Genomic DNA, 22660 nt, shown 5'->3' with positions numbered 1-22660 from the left:
CCGCTCCAGCCTTTGTCACACACACAAGGGGCAATGCGTAGGATAGAAATAGCTTCCCAGTCCGGTCGTTTCTGGCTACGCTGCAGTAGGGGTTGTGTGGGTAGCCCAGAAATATGGGCCACCACCCGCCGCCCCCTAACCACCACCTCTCAGACGAAGATACAAATTTTGTTGTTGTCTTTTATATACGCATACATGCTGGGGTCGGACGCTTCAGCGGAGTCCAGCTGTCTTCGCTCCTCTCCGTACCGTTTTTTCTTGGCATTTGAAGCCCACAAGAATGCGAGTGCTCCTCGCCGCATCGTCAGCTGTATCTGCACCAATCCTATATGACATCTGGACCTCTAGCTGGGATTTTAAACTCACCACAAGATAGATGTGTTATGAAGTGCAAGAATGTGTCGCAATATATCTTAGGTCCCTATTAAATGCAGCTGGACGAAGAAGTGCTCACTCATAAGACTGTTTAAAAGAACTCAGGGCTACTTGAACTTGAGTTGAAGAGTTAGTGCTTACCAAGCCCTGCTGCGTAGCCCTTGTGACAGAGAGAGCCGGTAGGTTGAGGTCATGTGTCCACTGCACACGCCTGTTAGCCTGTCCACCCTCGCAGTTCTTCCCTATATGGCCAGGCCTCCTTGGAGCCCCAGTCAGCTAGGGTTAAGCGACCGCCCCACACCTCCCCTCCACCCAACCTTTCACCCGCTCCTCAGCTTCTTAACCTGTTTGTTCAGCTGTGCACCCCCCCCCCCCCCCCCCCCACACACACACACCCACCCACACACACTCTCACACTCTCACACTCTCCTGCCTTTCTCCCATGCAGCCAAAAAGGTGACTGGGGCTATGGGCACGGAGCCAAGCGAGCGACCCCCTCCAACACACATACACATATACACACACAAACACACACAACCCTGTGCTACGCTACTGTCCCCATGCAAGGGAGTGTTGTGAGACAGGCAGGCAGGGTAGCCTCGGCGACCCTACGGTCCAGGTCAGCTATTCCAGATTACAAGACACAAGGCAGGCTTTTAATTTGGCCTGCCGTGCAGCGAGGGCCTTGTGGCATTGCGGCCCAGACACTTCCTGCAATGTGCTACACCACCCATAAAGTGGCAACACGGGAGAGAAGGAAGAGAGAGAGAGAGAGAGAGAGAGAGAGGGTGAGGGAAGAGAGAACCGAGCGGATGGCTAAATATGGCTCTGCCACATCTGCACCCTGTTTGAAGACAAAGATCAGGCATGGCTGCCACCGTGTGCTGGGCATGGAGGGTGAGAATGGCTGGCACTCTCTACTCAAAGGCCCTTAAGCACTGGAGAACCAAGGAGTTATTATACAGACCGGGTGGACTCCCGGTTTATTCAAATGTCAAAGCTTTGCTAACTACTCCAGCTCCAGGACAAAATTGACTATCAACACCTTGCTTGTGTTCAATTTTGGCACCGTGTTGGTGCCAGTTTTGCCATTAGAACTATGACAAGCCAGTTGCCTGGGCAGCAGGTACCACATGGCTGATGACCACAGTAACCAAAATATACACTGGATGACCACATTATTGCATGATTGGCAAAGAAAATCCTCTTACCACCTGAATAACTGATGTCAACTGGCTGAAAGGCTAACCTCATTATAATCTGATTGCATTATGTTGAATGTTATCCCCCTATCAACAATGTGTGACTTCCTTGTCACATTAAACTTACGTGCTAAATTCACAATTTTCTCAATCATAGTGAACAACCCTAAAAGAACAGGACAGCAATGTTTTTCTAGAGAATAGTAAGGAAACATAGTAAACATATGACCATGGATGCCACTGTAGTCAGCTGTGAAATGAGATGCTCAGTCCAGTGTTTTTTGAGGTCAGTGTGCCTGTCTGACCCCATGCGGAAGACTGGCACACTGGAGCATGGGGCTGCTCTGGTCAGCTCAGGTTCCACCATGTAAACGTCAGTGTGTTCTAGTCTAGACGATCAGTGCAGTCAGTAACTTAGTCCACTGAAAACTCTCCTCTCTTTTCTCTCTTCACAGCTTTGATTCCACCATGTGAACCTCAGTGTTCTGTATAGACATCACACAACAAGTGTTCATCTTGCACATTTTAGTGCAGTTTTTAAGGCTATGCCAAGCAGCATTTCCTCTTTTTCTCCTCATATATAACCCAGATGTTATTGATTACGATGCATAAAGAAAAAAATGTACACCATAACATCATTATAAAATGCCAAAATACCTTATCTCTTTTAGTGTTGTGTTTGCTATGTTCTCCCTGGCTGCAGTCATAATATCAGATACAGAGGCAGTATCTGGTGTACGCTGGGTGTTATGGGGTGTAAGAGAAGATCGGTTTCACGCTGGTTGTTTTGGTGGTTGAGTCGGACGAGCTGGGACGGGTCAGTTGAAAGATGAGGATGTCCACAGGAACACCACCGCCCGTCTGACGACACGTGGAGCCTCGTCTTCTTAAAAAAGGAGAAGAGGAGGTGGAGGTGGGGGGGGGGGGTGGTTGATCTGATGCCACTCTGACTGACTTGAGCCTGATGTTCCTAAAGTCCAAAAAAGCACAGACTCCTTTGAAGTGGAGGGCCCCTCACTGGCAGCCGGTCTGATTAGATAAAGATCACTGGTGCCTCTCTCCCCCTCCTGTCTACTGTAATCTTAGCCCCCTGCTCTAAGGTGCTTTAAAGGAGGTGACGGCCGAGCAAGAGAGCTCGATGGAGAACAGTTCTCTTCCTTCTGCCCCCATCTGCTCGGTCCTCCTCATCTCCCGAGGCACTAGATATGACAGTATCGTCTCATTAAGCGAGGAATTTGGAAATGTTCATTTTGACACTTACAAAGCATCAAAGTGCCCTAATCTGTGAGGTAATATTATCTCTAAAAGTCCATCTGTGACTTGAGCCTGCTAGCGATGTTGAAATGTCAGTGAATGGTGGATCAGTGCTTTACCATCACACAGGAGCCTACAGTGGGCTAGAGATACTGATGAGGCGAGCCTGAGGGTGGTCTGGGTGCACTCTTAAAACAAATGTGTTGAAAACAACACAACTTGCGTTGTTTTTAACACATCTCTGTGTCCAGATAGGGACAACACAGTTTGTTTTCCTTTTTTATTTGTTACACAATATTTGTTAAAAATAACACAATTTGCATCGAAAACAACACAACTGGCGTTGTTTTGTAACACATCTCTGTGTCCAGAGAGGGACAACACATTTGTTTTAAGAGTGTGGCGTGGTGTTAACTTATTAACGAGTTCACAATAAAATTCAGCCGCTCAAGTATAGAATCAAATCAGACTTGAACGTTTTGTACGTGTGTATCATGACTTGAAACTGTAGAAATTATTTGTAACTGTGACAATGATTTGTAGAAGCAATTTTCAACGTTACAAATATGCACTATTCTTGAAACAAATCTATTTCAAGTTGTGATACACACATACAAAACCTTTGAGTCTGGATTGGATCCCATACTCAAGGTAATATATGGTGGGACAGTACAAAAGTGTTGTGCAAAAGTGTTTGTGTAGAGGTCATCAGATGTCATTTTTATAAACATACAGTAACTCTTCAGGTAACCAGCTCTGTGACTTACACAGTGAATGAAAAATGTTCAATGTTAATTAAGTGTTAACCTGTTCAGCAGCAGAAGTTGGCTTGTTAGCTTCAAACTGTCATGTCAATGGGGGGAAAAAATACATCTGGATTTTGTCACTCTTACACATAGCTATTGGACTCACTTCAGACAGTAGTGAAACAGACACCAAAGCATCTCACAGGGGACAGGAGCCAGGAGTTCCTGCTCTGGCATGGCCAAAAAGAGTGCACTCTACTCCATGTGATCGCATGCATTGAGTCTGAGAACTTGCACACGTGCCAAATTCTGAGCATTTCATCTGTTTTTAAGGGACGGCCGGAGGATCGTTTCGCAATCCCATCAAAAGCACGTCTGTCCTTTTTCAGGATGATACTAAGAGGAGTCTTGTGCAATGGCTTAGAGTCTTGGAGGAATTCAATGCATGAGTATTAGAGCTGTTGTGCTGCTGCAGGCAGATTAGTCCAGCTGGCTTATTTGGCAAAATGCTTGCAAAACTCTCAAAATAAACCATATTTCTGTGAGATTTTAGGTGACATCACCTTTTATTTCAACATTCTTCTCAATATCTGGCCATACAACCATTACGCACACATCCCATATGTTCCACATATCATGAACATCCAACAATGGCACATAGCTACAACTTAATAAATACTTTACAAAAATAACACTTTTTTACATCAAGAGTAATGCTTTTTCTTAAACCAAATACAAATATAAGGGGGAGAGAGGACAATATGACTGTGGATTATTGGCAAAATGTAGTACATGCTCACTACACAAATGTACCAACTTTCATGGGGTCCTTTAAGATGTGACAACCGGCACCTTTGTAGTGAGCAGAGGAGTTGCCTCCTGTGTGTCATGCTAAAGTTGCATATGAGTCTTTGAACATTTACACATGTACCAGAGGCAGGACCTAGCAGCTCCAACGCCGCCAGATACACCTGCCATTTTTGCAACTTACGGTTGAAGCTCATTGGTTGCCTCCATTTTCTGCCATGTAAACAGGGCAAAAGGTATGGATTCTTTTTCAAAAATTCATGAGAAATCTTTTTCCCTTTTTTAACATAAAAATCAACAGCTCTTTCCCTTTTGTCTTGCATCTAACATGGTCAGATAAAACTATGAAATTGCAATGTACAGTCTTTATGACTAGAAGAAACACAATGTAGCAGTGTTATAAGACCAACGTATAAGATGACATTTCATCTTGTCCACCACCGGCTGCTGATACACTGAATAAGCACTCGGTTGGCTGAAGGAGCCCTGCTTTGCTCTGCTCTGCTTCGCTTGGCTTTGCTGGAAGGTGGAACGCGAGAGAAGCGCTGATGCTTCCACTGCACGCCTGTTTGGCTAATAAAAGACTGTCCTGGACAAACAGCTGCACTGCTCGTGTTGCAGCTACAGGGGCGTCCCTCCACACGCTCCTCCACGACTCCCCATCATACGAGAGAAAAGAAAGTGGTTCCACCCCTGTGTGTGTGTGTGTGTGTGTGTACGCTAACCCAAATAAACACATCAGTTCTCTTCTCTTCTCTTCTCTCTCCTCTTTTTGTTTCTGTGCCAAGCTCAGAACTCCCTGGCCTCTTCAAACTGTTTGTAGTAGTCCTCATCCTGCGGGTTCTCCGCGCACCTCTGGCCGTTGTTGGGCGGCCGGGCATTGTTGTAGCGGCTCCAGTCGCCCTTGCAGATGATCCACGGCAGCACGTCCACCTTGTAGTGCAGGTCGGCGGAGAACTCGGTGCTGATGAGGTTGGGCGTGCCGGCGCCCTTGCCGCGTGTGATGAGCTTCATGGCGTCGTCGTAGCAACAGTGCTGCGCGGCGAGCGTGGTGGACTCCAGCGTGAGCATGGAGCGGATGCAGTAGCGTGCCGTGGGCTTGTAGATCTCCAGCTTCTCCTTGGGGCCACTGGCGTCCTTCCAGCGGAAGTCCCGACGCCGCCCCGGGTCGTGCACGTCCGCCGTGCTGTAGGCCACCTCCGTCGGGTAGGCACACGGGCAGCTGGGCAGGTCGTTGGCCACCTTGGTCATGTACTTCTTTAGGAACTCGCTCTTGCAGTTCATCCAGCGCTCGCAGCTGTCCGTGTCTGTGAAAGGCAGAGCAGTTAGCATCTACTGTATTTAATGCCAGTATATACATTGGTCTATTTTAGAAAGAATACATAAACTTTTACAGTCAGAGGGTCGGCAATGGAAAAGAAAGAACACATAAAGAAATGTACACTAGGAAAGGCACTGCTACATATGGAATACCCATTTATCCTGTCTTTGCTTGAGATTATTCCAAGATCCATCCAGGAATCTAGTTTGAATTAGAAAGCCAGTCTATGCCTGCCACTTTCATAAAAATACTTTTGTTGCTGCTTTTCAGTCTTCGATTCTATCCACCTGAATCAGCTCCTCTGGAGATTCTAACTCCACCCTAAGATGGGGTTTCTCTTCTCTTCCCCTCCTAAGCCAGGAACCCATTTTCCCAGGGCAGGTTTTCATTTCTGACCTTTCCCTGAGCGCTCACTCGCTCCCACACACTGAAATAATTGCACCGCTGTTTGTCTGCGATGGATCAGTTTCCTGTGATGAGAGGATGTGTTCTGCGAGTCGCCCACTAAACCATCTGACTTGTCTGAGTGAAGTAGTATTCTGTATCAGCAAATGAAATTAAGCTCTTTTTGGATGTTACAGTAAGATGAACACGAGCTGACTGTTCACTGAACAGGCACCCCAAGGGCACAAACAAAAACACATTAGAGTCAATGCACTTACAGTACAAAGCCCAAGTGCAAGCGCAATACAAATGTACACAGGAGACCTGCTGTCCCTGTTGTAACCTAGTGACTTTAGTCCATAATTTCCATAATGTCTCACAGATTTTCGTTATATGTCTTATTTATTAACACATAATAAGTCTGCATGTTTAACAGAATGTTTAGGATATGGGTCTAATTTCTGAATAAAACCAACTTGGTGTATTGTGCTTTTTTGCTGTTGTTGATGTTAATTTGGCAAGGCTCCTGGAAGGCTAGTGTGGGCCAAGACGGCTCTATGTGTATGGAGAGCCAGGGCACTTTTATTGGGACCAGACTGGCGGAGCCGGAGCGACCCGCTGCGCTCCTGTCTTCCTGCCGGCTTTCATCCCGCTGCAGGAATGCGGCAGACTGAAGGGCCCAGGAATGTTAAGTGGGCAGTGGAAAAGGGACGGTTGTTGTTTTGGGTGGATGCTAATGCCTGATGTATCTGGTTAGTTTGGCAAAGTGCGGATCAACCGCGGAGCTGACAGATGGACTTCATGAACAGTCTGCTTTGAGTGAGTTAAAAAAAAAAAAAAAAAACGAAAGAAAGTAACGAAGAAAGGAGCGGGGGAAAAAAGAGACAGAGAGACGGACAGAGTTTCTTACCAACACCAAAGAGCTCTGTGGCATTGAACTCGTCGGTCCCAGCGAGCAGGCTGACCTCAGTGGCTGCTGTCTTAAAGGCATCTTCAATCCCTGCAAGTACAAAAACAGTCAGCTGGGTTTTAAACAAAACCATCAGAGGGCAGAGCAACCACACAGAACACACAGAAACGAGAGAATCAAAAGAACTCAAGAGAACTGCTGAAGCTCTTGTCTAGCCATTCTGTATTATCTGGGGCTGCTAGATGGGTGCTACACTTTGGTAGTGACTGAAGTAAGGTTCTCCCTTCATTGTAAAGCGCTTTTGGTTTCTAGATAAAACACTATATTTATAATCTAAACGCTATATTTTATTTATAACATTATATTTTTATTCTCTGGACTGGCAGAGCTCACTCACCTGGGCAGCTGGGCATGTCACAGGTGCGAGACTCGGTGGCCGTACAGGCGTAACCACAGGATCTGGTGCGCTTCTGGTTACCATTGCCGCAGGTGACGCTGCATGACGACCAGTTGCTCCAATCGCCTTCTCCATCCATGTAGTCTGTTTGACGCAAGAGGGGAGAGAAGCGTTAGCTGTTAGCTCTGTGTGCTAGCTCTGTGTGCTTTGCGTTTTACGGCTAACCTTTGAAACGCAAAGCACACAGAGTTAATTTAACAGTTTACTAAGTTAGCTGTTAGCTAAAGGCAAACCAAACTGCACTGAATGGAAGTTAAAGACTACACCCATGCACTGGGTGCTGAGTCTGTGGTTGCCTGCTGCAGAGCTGATTCGGACCGTATGTTAGCAGCACCTGAGGCACTAGCTCGTCCGCCAGCCACACTCATTAGCATGCCAGTGTAATTGTACGGGGCAACACATGGGCCTGGACCAAACATGGCCGCCCCCTCCTCCACTCTCCTCCAACCTAAACATAAAACACTCCTCAGATGGACCCACACTGAAAATGGTATCCTGTTGCTGTTTCACTCCTACTTTTTACTACTATTTTGAGTTCTTTTTCCAGCCTGAGACACCGCTTCCTTCATAAATCAGGATGCACTGTGCTGTGCTAGCATAATTCATGAATGTTAACACTCAAAGCACCACCAGCATTCTCTGCTAATCGAGTGTAAAGAACACTGTCAGTCCCAATCCCAAAAGTTGGGACCACATAAATAAGAACTTCAGGCGAACCTTATCCCAGTCAGAACTGTGGACTGGACCTCACTTATACAGTTGAACGTGAAAGTTCATGTTTGCAAATATCGCGGATATGGATGTGGTTAACACCTTTGCAATAATTGTTAATTGGCTAGCATGATAGCCTAGTCTTACAAGGGGTATGAGGAATATGCCATTAACTGTTCATGTTGTTACTGAACTGGACTGAACAGAACTGGATTGAACTAGACTGAAGAGAATTGAATCGAACTGAAGTGAACTGAACTGGATTGGACTGGACTAGACTGGGTGGGGATGGCTGGGCTGGTGGGGAAGACAAATGAGGCTCAGAGGAGGAGCAGTCTACCGCAGCGCTACTGTGAAGCAGCCAGACTCATTGGGACAGCGCAGGGCTTCCTCTTCAGCTTGGCTTAGCTCTCCTCCTCCTCCTCCTCCTCCCATCCCCAACAAGAGACTGGGAGGGCTGGAAACGAAGCGCTAGCCCAGGCAGCAGCAGCAACATCGGGAAATATTTTCTGAAGGGGTAGCGCTTTGCCAAACGTCTCCATTTTGCCAAGAGGAGGTCTGACACACCACGCTAAGCTAAGCTAGAAAAATCTTTTAATTTAGGCATTTACACACATTTAAAACCTTGGGTAGCTGGCTAAGGGATTTTGTCAGCTGGATAGAGTGGAGTGGAGGTTGAAAACCACAAGAGATCAGACTTGGGATCAATGTAATCGGAAAACATGGAACCGTTTACAAACAGGGCTGTATAATACATTTAGCTCCACTTTGACGTCCTGCGAGCGATTTACTGCATGGCTGAAGACAATTCATGGGGGCAACCCAGCCTCTAGTCTGAAGCCTCTGCGTAGTCTCACTCTCACTTTGTCGCATCTGACACATATTATCATCACTGCTTTAACTATCCACTCCATCCATACATCCTGTATACACACACACACACACACATATATAGATATATGTGTGTATATAACTATATATATATATATATATATATATATATATATATATATATATATATATATATATATATATATATATATATATAAACACACATGCGCTCACTCAGCTAATCACAGAACTATGTCCCCATAGTTCGGTGATGGAAACAAAGACCCCTCAGTCCGTCAGGAGCGGGGCCAGTCTCACCGGCTCACTTTCAGCCGGCCTTGCGGTCACGCTCGGCTGCCTCTTGTCCCCGGGCCATTACCATTTCTAAAGCATGCGGTCAGCCACATGCACCGCTGAGAGTGACTAATCACCCAATCAGGAGGTAGATAAGGCATCTGCTGTCCTGCGAGTTCTGGCTGCGCCATTACGGCCTCCGCTGTCACTTCAAGTTTCCGACAGCAAAAGAACGGAATGCGTATATTGATCCACATACGAAAACGCTGAAAAACTCGGGAATCCCGGCTGCTTTCGATGCACAGAATTCTTCCTCTCTCTCTCTCTGCAATTGGGGTTTGGAGCGAGTTGTGACACAGCAAGCATGCGGGTGACAGGAAGTGCATTCTTCGACGTGGCCGCATATTTATTCATTTGGCCCCTGCTTTGAAAGTGGTGTGTGTGTGTGTGTGTGTGTGTGTGTGTGTGTGTGTGTGTAGTCTATGTGCTATGCAAGTAAGCGAGCGGGCGTGTAAGTAAGTGAGTGAGTGAATGAGTAAATGGAGGAGCGGATGTCCTCAGTTCCTGCTGTCAGGCTTTGATGTCTCTGAGGCATATTTGTGTGTGTGTGTTTTTCTGTCACGTAGACAGTGGAGAACCATGAGGGAATCCATCTCGTAAAAGAGCCCAACATCCTGCAATCACAGGCTCCATGAACCGACCCAGCAATGACTGTCCCCATTATGGTGACAGCGCAAATCTGCAAATTACAGATTCCAGATCAAACTATGACCATATGCGACGAGAGAAGCTTCAAAATCGGGTGCGCGCGTACACACACACAAACGCACAGACACACACACACATTTACCGTATTCAGGTCTGCTTGCTCCTCCACCTCTGCGCTCCCAGTCTTCCAGTGGCTTGAGGAAGTTGCTGTTGTCAGTGTTGCCCTCATAGGAGTAATCCTGCTCCTCTGGTCTCTGCACCGTCGAGGTGGATACAGGAGAGGAGATTGAGGAAGAGGAGGAGGAGGTGGACGATGAGGAAGAGGAAGACGAACGCTGCCACCAGTTCCTCCAGTTGGGTGTGGCCCAGCCTGGTTTCTTCTCTTTGCGAAGGCCCTTTTCTGGCTCGGCCGCCTCCAGTCCGTCCACCACCTCGATGGTCACCTACGTAAGCAACGAGTAAGGTACGTTAGGTGTAGACCACACACACCCTCTCGAATTAAAGGGTCATCTAACACGCCTGGACACATCTCATCGAAGGCCAACAAGATGAACTGAGAACATCAATGGAACTGAATATTCCAGGAAATATGGTTTCGCAAGTTGTGGCCTGTGACCACAAGTAGTTTAAAATATTTAGAACCACATGTTTCCTGTTTTTCGGTTTTAATAGTTTGATTAACAGCAGTAGTTTGGCCAGAGAAAGATGATTTTTTATTTTGAGGAGGAGGAGGGAGGTGGGGGGAATGAAAGCCGCATACTTCTGTCAATTAGATTTTGAAGTGAGAGTGGCTATGTAATCTGTAAGCTTTGTGATTGTCTCCAGACGTGGGTCTGTCATGCTTCATGGGTCACCCTGAGAGGGTGCGGTTACCAAGTGATACCCCTGCTTCCACTGACCCCCAGCTAGCCCCCCACTCCACCCCCCCCCCACACACACACACACACTCCACCACACCCCTCACCCCAGCCCCTTGTCCTCACACATATGCCTCCCATATGAGGGGGGGGGGGGGGGGGGGGACCTTCCACCTTTGCCTTGGTTACCACTCTTCTTTGGTCCCCTCTCCTCTTTCTCTCTCTCCCTCTCTTCATCCCACCCTCCCTCTCTCCACCTAAACGCCAAGTTCAAAGGGCTCCTCAGCCTCCTCCAGACCATGAAAGCCAGATGAATCCTGGGATCAAAGAAGCTCCCAGTCCCCCCCCCCCCCCCCTCTCTCTGCGCAGCCGCTCACTCTTCTACAGACTCCTCACATCTTGAGAGCCTAATGCACTTTGTCCTTCCCCCGGATTTTACTGTTAAGATCCCCATCTTATCCTTTCGCAAAGTGGAGCCCAGTCCTCCACGGATTAGTCCACCAAAAGGAGTGATTCCAGCCTGGATATGGTTACTAAACAACAGGCGAATACAACTCTACTGGCTGGGCCTGATTGTCTTTCCAGTGTTGCTCCAGCTCTCATATTCAAATATTTATAATAAATGTTTGTGTGAGTGTGTGTCAGAGAGAGAGAGAGAGGGGGAGAGGTGGAAGGAGAAAGAAAGAGAGACAGAGAGACTTTTTGTGGAATCTCATAGGCTTTACTTAGAGCTCTCATATTCAAACATTGGAGATAAATGTATGCATGTCAGAGATTGAGAGAAAGAGTGAGAAAGAGGGGGACAGAGAGCTTTGGAATATCATAGGCTCATAGGCTTTGCTTAGAGCTCTCATATACAAACATTAGAGAGAAATGTGTGTATGAATGTCAGGGAGAGAGAGAGAGATTGAGAGAGAAAGCGAGAGAGGGTGAGAAAGAGGGAGACAGAGAGACGTTGTGTGGACTACCATAGGCTCCTGGAGGCTTGCTTGCTGGTGAAAAGGAGTGCTGGTGTGCAACAGGCCATTCTGCCTCTTCCTGTTTGCCAAGCATCTGGTCTATGTGCTTGGGCAGCCATGTCTCACACTCATATTCTCCTCCTTCTCTTTTCTCTTCCTCTGGCTCTCTTTTGCTCTCTCCCTCTCGCTTGTGTTATTTCTCTCTCTTTCACTCTCTTTCACTTTCTCTCCCTCTCTCTCACATGTGCTTGTGTTCTATCTCTCTTTTGCTGTCTCTCTCCCCCCCCCCCTCTCTGTCTCATATGTGCTTATGTTTTCTTTCCCTCTTGCTCTCTTTCTGTCTCTTTCTCTCTCTCTTCCTCTCTCTTTCATAGCCAGTGTACTAGGCCCCATCCATACCTGTATGTTGGGGTTCTGTCCGTTTATGTCCGCCTTGGAGAGGTCCGGAAGGTGCTGGAGGTCCAGCAGGAAGGCCCCCGGCCCGTCCCTCTGCAGGCTGCTCCCGGCCCCCTGGTTTTGGTTCTGGGTCTGGACCCAGGGCTGGGACGCCGGCCGGTGGGGCTCCACTCTGTGCTCTGGGCCCGTTCTCCAGTCCCCTGGGCCGTGCTGCGACGAAGAGCTGCTCTCAGCATTGAGATCATTCTGTCAAAAAACGAGTGGAGGACACTCATATTAGATTCTATATGAGATCAACATCACATTAGATTCAATTAATTAGATTACTCTGTTAGCCCATAGACATTTTCAAACTGTGAATGCTGAAGATGGTCCATGTAAGGTCTCTTGCACCTATTTGTTCTATACCTGTTTCGGCTTATTTTTATACATTAATCCTTCAGCATCAACCACTGTGTGCGATTTCCTTTTCTTCACTTCACCCAAAGACATTAACAATGTTTACCAAATACTGATTTGTTCTATTTTTTGTCATTTTTGCAAAGTCGTTGAACCAACAATGTGTTCACACAACAGGAAATGACCCTTACTGCATGACCTCTCAGCAGCCAGAAATGTTACCCAAATATTTATTTGCAATTGATCGACCCATGTTCGATTTCTGCTGTTTGCGAGTCTGTGTCGCTTTCCATAAAAGCGTCTGCTAAATATCAGTCAACTTTAACTTTAACTTTAAATGGACGTGCTGAAAGCTGTCGTAAGATCCCTGACTGACAGGTGTTGCCTAAAAGTGACATGGCGGTTTAGGGGCCGTCGTTTGTCTTTTCTTTTTAAGCACTGCCAGATGGTGACAGCGGAGATCTGAGGATACAATGTTGATCAGAATGGACATTTGTCTTTTCGTCTTCTTTCACCTCTGCCAAGATCGTTGGTGGCAAGATGCTTTATGGATGTTCACTCATGTAGTTCCATCGTTAAGTTCATTAATTAAATTATATGGGAACATAATGTCACAAAGCAAGTAGAAGTTATTCACTTCCTCATCTGGCAATATGCTTCTCATTATTCTTCCACACAACTGTAGTGCACACTCAACAGCCGCGCTCTCTTGAATGAGTGATTCACAGCTCTAATTTAGCCAAAACCCCCCCCTAAACCCAAAAGACTATTTGAGAAAAAAAGACCTGAATGCCCAAGCCCCATCTATGAGCTCCTTACCCACCCATCATGTGCCTGCTGCAAATGAGGCACGATAATGTCTCCCATAGACAGCCACTTAGCGAGGCTGGATTAATAAGTCAGGATGACAGGTGGTTCAAATGGCAACGACCCTCTCCATAAATCCACCCGCAGCCGGGATGGTGTGGGGGGTGGGGGTTGTTGAGGAGAAGTGGAGGGTGTGTGAGCGCCGGCTGTGGCTTAACCCTCAGAGGCCACAGGCCAGAAGGCCAGGCCCGCCGCAGCCACTGCTCGGCCCGAGGCCGGACGCCTGAAGCCTGCGTCCAGAGCTCGGCCCCGGCATCCCCTGGGGGCCTGATCAAAACCACAAACCGCAAAGCAGCATCTGACCCGCCACCTGCTTCCAGAGTGGCACAAGAGATAAATGATCTCTTTCTTCCCTCCTCCTCTCTCTCTGTCTAACCCTCTCTCTCTCTCTTTTAAACCCTCACTCTATTTCTTTCTAACCCTTTCTCTCTCTGTATTTCTTTCTAACCCTCTCTGTCTCTCTTTCTAACTCTCTCTTTCACACACACATAGTCACACACACACGAACAAATAAAGTTGCATTCTCAGAACCCCTTTTCAGCACCTCTATTTGTTTACACAGACGCCCGTTGACTAATTCTCTGCAAAGACATTTTATACTACTGCAAAGAAACAAGGGAGAGAAACGAATCCAAGCGAAGCCAAGAGGGAGTGAAATCGAAAACAACATAAAAGCAAATGTGTCCTCGCCAAACTGAAGGCAGCAGTAGCCCTATGCCTTCACTGGGACCTGGCTCAGAGGAACGGGTCTGAGGAGAAACGCAGCCGACAGCTGCTACAAAACAGCTGGCCTGGCAAAATAGTCAATGTTTTTAACTATTTATAAAATACTTTATAGGATTAATTATGGCCAAATACTCTGGTGCAGATGAATTTGAAAATAAAAGCTTTAGTGTTTGGTTTTGCAAAAATAAAATAAAAATGCAAAAAAAAGGGGGGGAAAAAGTGCCTTATTGTAGTACTAAAATATGGACAAATATAGAAAGCTCTGAGCGGCTGTCTGGAGCACTGGGCCGTGTTACGACTGATGGTTCCACTGAAGTCCCACGCTGCTCCTTTATGGCAGCGCAGAAGAAACAGACATCCGAGCCAGCGTTGCGAAATCATTGTGGCGTCTCTCTCTCTCTCTCTCTCAGCTGACAGAAAAATACTTGGCTGCTCTCTTACTGTGTGTGTGTGTGTGTGTGTGTGTGTGTGTGTGTTAGGGGGGGCAGTAAATGTGTCCCCTATGGACTGCAGAGGCATGTGTTCCCCGTCACATACACACAGAAGGAGCAATTACTCCCCAGTTGGAATGACAGCTTTAAGTAGCCAGTAATCATCCATACTGCTTTGGGTAGACAATAAGATCAAAGGAGTCCATCAATCTTGTTTTTCTCTTGTTTTTCTAAAAAGGCCCTTGTGCTGTGTGTGTGTGTGTGTGTGTCTGTCTCTGTGTGTGTGTGTGTGTGTGTGTGTGTGTGTATGGCTCTGTCCGTGTCTCTGTGTGTGTGTGCCTCTGTCCATGTCTGTGTGTGCCTCTGTCCATGTCTGTGTGTGTGTGTGTGTGTGTGTGGCTTTGCTCGTGTCTCTGTCTCTGTGTTTGTGTGTGTGTGTCTGTGTGTGTGTGGCTTTGTCCGTGTCTGTGTGTGTGTGTGTGTGTGTGTGTGTGTGTGTGGCTTTGCTCGTGTCTCTGTCTCTCTGTGTGTGTGTGTGTGTGTGTGTGTGTGTGTGTGTGTGTGTGTGTGTAACAAACCACCATCAGCAGAAAGTATCCATACACGCGACTACGTAAATTGGTTGAAGGAGTATGTAAGGGAAATTATTTATATCTCTCTAGGGGATTACACATGCTCTCCTGTTGTAATAATAGAGAGTAGCAAAACAACTTTCTTTCAAAATCTTATCAACAAAAGTTGGCTGTTTGTTGCCGTCTGGACAAAAAAAGATAAGGATCATCATCATCATCATATAAATGCTCATTATCAAAGATAATGAAAAACAGAATGATTTTAAAAATGTGAACAAAGTTCAATACGAAGTGCATAATGCATCAGTATGTACAGCTACAGAGCTTACTACATCGAGCCTCCAGGCGCTCAGTTACAAGAAACTCAAGGAGGCAAAGTATCGGACAATGTGTAAGCATCAAAGGAATTACACCATGCTACCTTTTCAGGATCCTTTTAACTTAAGAATTTTGACCTTTACTTGACAGTTACACCTCAACCATCATTGAGAATTACATGGGTTTATTTTCACCACTGGTAATTCAATCCTCTCTTCACAACAAGTCTTTCAGCTTATCTTGCTCAGTGAGAAGGGGGGAAAACGTCATTTTTACAGGCTCTGCAGAAATCAGACAGGGTAAGGAAACACTTCACTGTGAAAGCATAATTGTCTGTTTGTTGTCTGAGTCTGTATTGGTTTTGAATTTGTTATTGTAGCAGTGAGAAGAATCTCTTGTAGCACCACTGCCGAGCAATCGAGAGCCTGACATGGTAGACAAAGAAAGCAAGGGCTTGTGGCGTTGGTGTTGCTAACCAATACCACAAGTGTACAGTCATTTACCGCACTGGGATTACCAGGCCTTGTGGAGTTATCCCACCTCAAAAGACACACTTAAGTAGTTCAGAAAGCTCGGCATGAACAGTTGACATAGGATCCAGGAGCTAAAGCGCAACGCTCACTGGCAGCGTCTGACGCGTGTCAACGCCAAAGTTTAGAAATGTTTTCTAGGCTATCTCTTGAGCATCAAAGCCATAGACACGAATGTCGCCGCCAGTGGGCTAAGGCTACGGCACGATCATAATGGTGTTCTTACACTTTAATAATTGTGTTTAAAAAAATCGACAGAACAGAGTCATATGACATCTGCAATGTTTTTATTCCCATGTTACAACTTTTGTTTTGTTTTGTTTTAGTTCAATATTTGTCTCTTTCAATACTGTATCTTATCTGTGGCCTCTAATTAGAGGACTCATCAGCCCAAGACCTTCACAATCTGGCCCCTGGGAGAGCAAGCAGAGCCGCCTTTGACTGGAGCATCACTAGTCATACACCATTCTTCAAATCATACAAGGCCTCCCAGGAAGTACCCCCACCCCCCCCTCCAAAAAAAAACCATGAATGAAAGTCACACACCAGCTGACCCCCGCCCAGTTCCTGTCCCTGGCTTATGCCCCCATCCCACCCCACCCCCGGCCACTTCCCTACTTCCCCTTCATTCAGTTGGCAGGGGTTGCTTAAAGGAGCATGACTCCATTTTCAATTGGAAGCCACTGGGGGGGCAGGAAATGAAGGCTGTGCACGTAGTGCCAGATGCTTTTCAATTCCTCACCAAGGTGGAAAAGAAAATGATCTCTTTCTTAAGACCTCTCTCTCTCTCTCTCTCTCTCTCTTTCTCTCCAGTGACCCTGTTCCTAGGCCTCTAGTCGTTTTTGTTATTTCTTTCTCATTAACCCTTCTTTATCCTGCATATGGCTTTTGGGTTCAGTGAGAGTTTGATTACTCTGCCAGATACCTCGAAAGCCGACTCTATGACAGAATCTTCCTAACTGCGTCTCATATGACTTCTCCAACATCACCTCTTAATCAGAGAGAAAAGCTGTTTAAACAAGCAACTGGACCAGATATCTGGTTAACTCATTGCTGGACTCACGCACACATACACACATGCATACACACACACACACACACACACACACACACACACACACACAAACACACACACATCACAAGTGTGATGCCCCCAGGCATTGGTAGTGGAGTTGAGGAGGTGTTTTTTTTTACTAGAGGAAGTCAGAAATCATTTCCAATGAGATCTACAGGTGTGAAGTGACAGGCTGTGGTGTCAGACTAGGCAGTGTTTAGTTCTTTTAGTTCTGTCAGAATACCTACCCTACCCCAAAGTAGGTTACAATGACTAGGCAGGTGTGAGTCATGTGATTAGGCAGGTGTGGGTCATGTGAGGACCATCCATGTGCATTCCTGCTCAGGCTCTCTCTCTCTCTGCGAGTGACTTGTTCACTGTGAAAAGCACACGCACACACACTGTGAGTGGATTCCTCAGATGTTTCCAGAGCTCCGAAGCAGAGTTCTCAATAACAAACGCAGCGCCAGTTGACAAACAAAAACGCAGATGCCAGACCGATCCTTGCATCACCTAACAACAACATGGCCATGACAAAACCAAACAGAGCATTTTTGGGACGTGTTTGCAATCTCCTCGCCGGAGGAAGAGCAAAAACACAAGCATGAGTATCTTTCCCTACATGCCCCTAAACTCAGCCACAGACTTACTAAGAAAAGGTTATCAGTCCGCCCAACCAATATAGCCAACAATTCAATTCTTTCCCTGTATAATACAGTGAAACATCCCTGTGGAATCAATTCTGTAGAATTAAATTAGTCAGACTACCGTAATTTCCCAACTATTAGCCGCATCTTAAACATTGATTTTGCAAAATTTCTTCAGCTATGAGGTTAATACCCGGGGGTAGTTAATATGGTGTTAATATGGTATGTTTTTTTTACCTTGCATAAAACTCTGTTCTGCGGCTTATACACAATGAGGCTAATACACAGGAAATTACTGTATGTATGCTATAATCTATCACTGTGATAGACAAACTGGCTTCAGGGATTAGTTCACAGGGTTTAAGTATTTAAGTATTTTTAAGACATGTTCATTTGTTGAATGTCCGTTTATTACATTCCTTTGCAGTGTGTTGGATGGCCTCATAACTAATGAAACCAGATGCATGTAGAGCTTTTCATGTTGGTATTTAGCACATCATATCCCTATTTTCCCCATTTACAGGAGATGCCTGGCTGTGTGGCTAAATGCCCATTCATCACCGGGTTGTGCAGTCACAACAACAATCACAACAATTGTGCAGTCACATTGACAAGGACATTTCAGTGCCATTCTAAAAATACATCAAAAAGCAGCCCTTGGGTGTTTAACCACCCTGAAAACCCCCAGTTGATCTTCTGGCCTTATAACCTAGGTTCAGACCCTCTGATACACACACCATGTGGCTGTGGTATCATCCCACAAAGACACACTTCTGTCTCTCAAAGGAAGAAGACGGCAGTGGAGAGGTCAGTTTAAGAAACATCTCACTTTTACAGGACCCAATAATGGGTTGGTCTATTTCCATAGCTGTCTTTCTCCATATGAAATCCTGAGCAGTGAGGTATCAGCTTGGTAAAAGGAAAGGTTACTTGGGATGAGTCGCAGTTATTTATATTACAGTCGCAGTGATGATAAAGAGTCACAGTCATGAGACAAGCCATGCTTCCCACTATGTCAACAAGACACTCAGGTATCACTGATGCCCAAATGATGAACGCCAATAGCCAGGGGCAAGCACCTAAAAGCCTTAAGGAAGTCACCTCTGACCCCTCCTGACCTCATACTTAAATGTCTGTCAAGAAGACCAGATCAACCAGACAATGCTTGATTCTCACTGATGAACTGAGGTAAAGTTTAACATGAAATAAGGAAAATTATCAGTGATGACTCCTCATAAAGTGAGGTCCATTGTTGTAACAGTTTTTATAAGTTTGTCTCATCAAACTGCTCTGACAGAACTTGCTTGCCATGCTGCCTGAAGTAATTTATTTAAGCCCTTGCCACAACCTGTGCCGAGTCTGTGGGTGTGGGGTTGTGCGTGCGTGCGTGCGTGCGTGTGTGTGTGTGTGTGTGTGTGTGTGTGTGTGTGTTGGTTTTACTTATTGATGGACAAACATGGTGAGTTTTGAGAACAAAATAAGGATGACCTTCCCTATACATTGTTATAGTATATGAGAACCCAGGACATAACTTCAGCCTGTCTATTTCAGACAGTGCTCTCTACAGCCAAACTTAACTGATTTTACCCGAGATTGTCAACGGGTCTGATTCCTTGCAAGATCATAGCTGACTGCAAAATCGCATCTCAACATAAAACACCGAATGCAAAAGTGTGATGCATTGTGAAATTGCCTACAGCGAAATCAAACAGACCTCTGTGGCCCTTCTATCACATGCGTTGCGCCAATGAATAGCCTAACCGATCCGAACTCCAAGCTTCAGTGCACTTCTTAGCAAACATTAGGCTACGGCCTTTTTGATGCAAATGAAAGTAAATGGAATCATTGCAGTCCCGTCAGTATGTCGAGTGTCATGATTGGATTATAGCCGGACACGACACTGTCAGCTAAGCACTGTCTTTATGTAAGTAATTGACGTGAACGTCAATCACTATTCTCATTCATACAATCCCTAATTACAATCGAATGCATCCATGACAATGGTGATGTGAAGTGAAAGGTGTGACTGGTCCACCACCCAAATTTGAGACTACCCGTCATCATGAGTTTCAGGATGGTTTTCCTGATCTTCCTTTAGTTAACTAAATTACCAGACTTTCTGGCAATCATATGTTAGGTCATCAATGGTTAGTTTTTAACTTCAACCGTGAAAAGATGCCAAGCTCACCTGCGTTGTCAGCGCGTGCTGCTCCTGATCTAACGTTGCGTTCCCCGGTTGTAGAGGACTGCTTCGCAGTACTGTGATGTGTAAAGTTAGTAGCAACAGTCCCAGCAGTAACAACAATTCTGCCGCCAACCGAATCATCCTTTTCACGCGACCGGTTTTTGGACCCTGCGGTGTGGCAGGGGTTCCACCGCCGCCTCCTCCCGCTGCAGAACCTCCGATCTCCGGATCCGCCGCGGACGAGGAGCCGCAACACCACTGCGGAGCCACTTCGGGATCAGAAATATCAAATTTCAGAGGAAAAGGGAAGTAAAGTAACTAAATGCAAGGATGAGTCGCAGGGAGTAGTCCCCCAGGTGATATAGGTCGTACTCCTTGAAGTTAAACCAGTGTATTTGTCAGACAATGGCTCCGAGATAGGCTACGAATTCATGAAAAGTTCTGAGGTGGTGTCCAGGTAGGCTAAAGGATTTAATCTATGACCTCAGCTCTAGAAACTCTACAATTTCCCATCTCAATATAACACAAAAATAACACGTCAATAATGAGTTATTGAGTTGCCTGTGTGTAGGGCCCAGGGTTCCCAAAGTAGCCTTCTGAAGTTGCTCTTCTCACTCCTTGCTGGAGTTCAGGTGAATTGCCTCACAACCAGGCAACGATTGGAATGGAAGACTTCTGCATCATTCCTTGCAGCTTCTCGTGAAACTTCACCCTGACAAATTGAATTCTCCCTTCATCTCTTGGTCCTTAATTTACCCCCTTTGCATTGAATACTGCGCTTATCAACCATGTCCGTTCTCCTACGCCTACAGTTCCGAGCGTTGTTATCAAGAGCGCGTTGTTATGTTGTTGTTATGATTCCATTTTCTCTAATGAAATAAAAACTCGCTGCCTCCTGGAGACTAAGCGCAGGGCACACAATGGTGCTATTGTGTTTGGCGAAAAACTTCTTATCACAAATTCAGGTACATGCTGTCAAGAGCGTTTCACGACGCACGCTCCTCTTTGCGTGGACATACGCAAGCTCTCCAACACAAACTCAGTGCCTGCTTTGAGTGCGCCCGAAGTGTTTTTATATACCGCTCTGTTGGTTTGCTGTCATCTCCCCTCCCCCTATATTTAACCCTTCTGATTCCGCCCAAGCCAGCGCAGAGTAGGCTACTTAAACATACCCACGAGCGGTAGGGGAGTGGCGGGACGGGAGCGGGCCACACGCAACTCACAACCGGCCACGAGTCGTCGCTTGACAGGTTATGTGAGAAGTCAGAGCAAGGGGGCTATCTACCAGGCATGTTACAATAAAATATTTGCTTAATTACATGTCTATTAGGGTGTTCATGAATCATAACGTCCTTAACAGAGAAGTTATATTTCTATTTGTTGATTCTCGTGTTGTGTTCAAGCTGGCATAAATACATCGACAAATGTTGCCACCTCTGAAGTATTTGTTTATGGCTGGCTTCAAAGCACTTATGCACAGCGTCAAGTTATAGCCTCACACGGTGGGAGGCTTTTAAAGTTCCTGCCTAGTGTATAGTGCTATCCCAAATGGTCAATCTCGATTTTAGTGTTTTATTTTGGTTGCCATTGTGACAGAAAAAATGTCATTCTGCTATACAGAATAAAGATTCAGTATTACAGTAATAAACCACAATGCAGGGACATTAACATGAACTGAAGTAAGTGTGCATGATCTGTATGCATCCTTAAGCAGAGTGAGAATAACAGACATCTATGCAAATTAAATAAATTGCCTGGCTTTAGGCTACCTTCAGCTGTTAATTTCAAAAGAATTTCAATTCAAATGCAACAACCAAGAAAATGTTTGATTTATTTATTTTACATTTAATAGATAGCCTACTCTAATAATATTACTTTTACATTTAATAACTACCCTGAATAATTATGTCAACCATATGACCCTGATCACACATAGAGTAAAGAGCCGTCTAATCTTATTTTGATTCCCACTTAAAAAGCCGTCACACATAAATCTGGACGCTCTGTCTACCTCTGTGTTGAACACCTGTTGTGAACATGTAAAGGCTGCTGTTTGTATGCCCGTGCCCTGCCTGCCTGCACTTCAGAATCCCGCCAAAGCAGCAATGGGAAACTGGGCGGAGAGAATCCACAACCTTGGACACACTGGCCGACTTCAAAGGGCTACCAGAGGTTCCCCCTCCAGAATAGCTGCAACATGCCATTCCAATAAGACCAGGGTGCTCAGCTCTGCAGTTCAAAAGAATGGACCAGCCTGGCTCAGGGGGCCCTCTCTGGCGATGGTCTGGTTTTGGACAGATGTTTTCCCCCAGAACACTCCCTACTCTGCTGTGACTGTTGTTGGTGTTATTGGCTTGTGAGAATGTATTGGAGTGCAAGATTTTAGCAGTTCCATCTGCCTTCCAGACTTGATAGCCTGTGATGCACATATACACAGTCCCCCAACAGATTAGAAACACATTGATAAAGTGGAGTATTGGATGTTTGTAAACATGAGAAACCTATTGTGTTTACCTCTTTGCCATTTCATTTCACTGTATGAGGGCAGATCATGGTTGTGTTAGAGAGGAAATAAACAAACATTAGTTCTGTCAGAGAGATTCAGAGACAGGGGGCAGTATCTTTGTGAGTCATGGAGACAATGATTCTTGTCCTAGGTAGTCTGAAATACTATCTGAACAAGTGTTGGATAGCCCCCCAAGACACTCCACTGCTTTCT

The 22660-nt window shown here is 45.9% G+C and overlaps 1 protein-coding gene across 1 annotated transcript; it reads right to left on the bottom strand.

Annotated features, from left to right (window-relative positions):
• Positions 1 to 4119: 4119 nt before the first annotated feature.
• On the bottom strand, positions 4120 to 21074 carry ism1 (isthmin 1). The gene is made up of 6 exons (XM_042065300.1): positions 19945 to 21074; positions 12216 to 12458; positions 10143 to 10443; positions 7397 to 7540; positions 7000 to 7089; positions 4120 to 5691 (listed from the first exon to the last, which is right to left on the bottom strand). Exons 1-6 carry the CDS (start codon positions 20080 to 20082, stop codon positions 5174 to 5176), a joined length of 1434 nt encoding a protein of 477 aa, XP_041921234.1. The 5' UTR covers positions 20083 to 21074; the 3' UTR covers positions 4120 to 5173.
• Between the last annotated feature and the right edge of the window lie 1586 nt (positions 21075 to 22660).

Source organism: Alosa sapidissima, chromosome 16 (genome assembly GCF_018492685.1).
Source record: "Alosa sapidissima isolate fAloSap1 chromosome 16, fAloSap1.pri, whole genome shotgun sequence".
Classification (NCBI taxonomy): Eukaryota; Metazoa; Chordata; class Actinopteri; order Clupeiformes; family Clupeidae; genus Alosa; species Alosa sapidissima.
The sequence above is the reverse complement of the archived record's forward strand: the minus strand, read 5'-3'. Positions and strand labels throughout refer to the sequence as shown.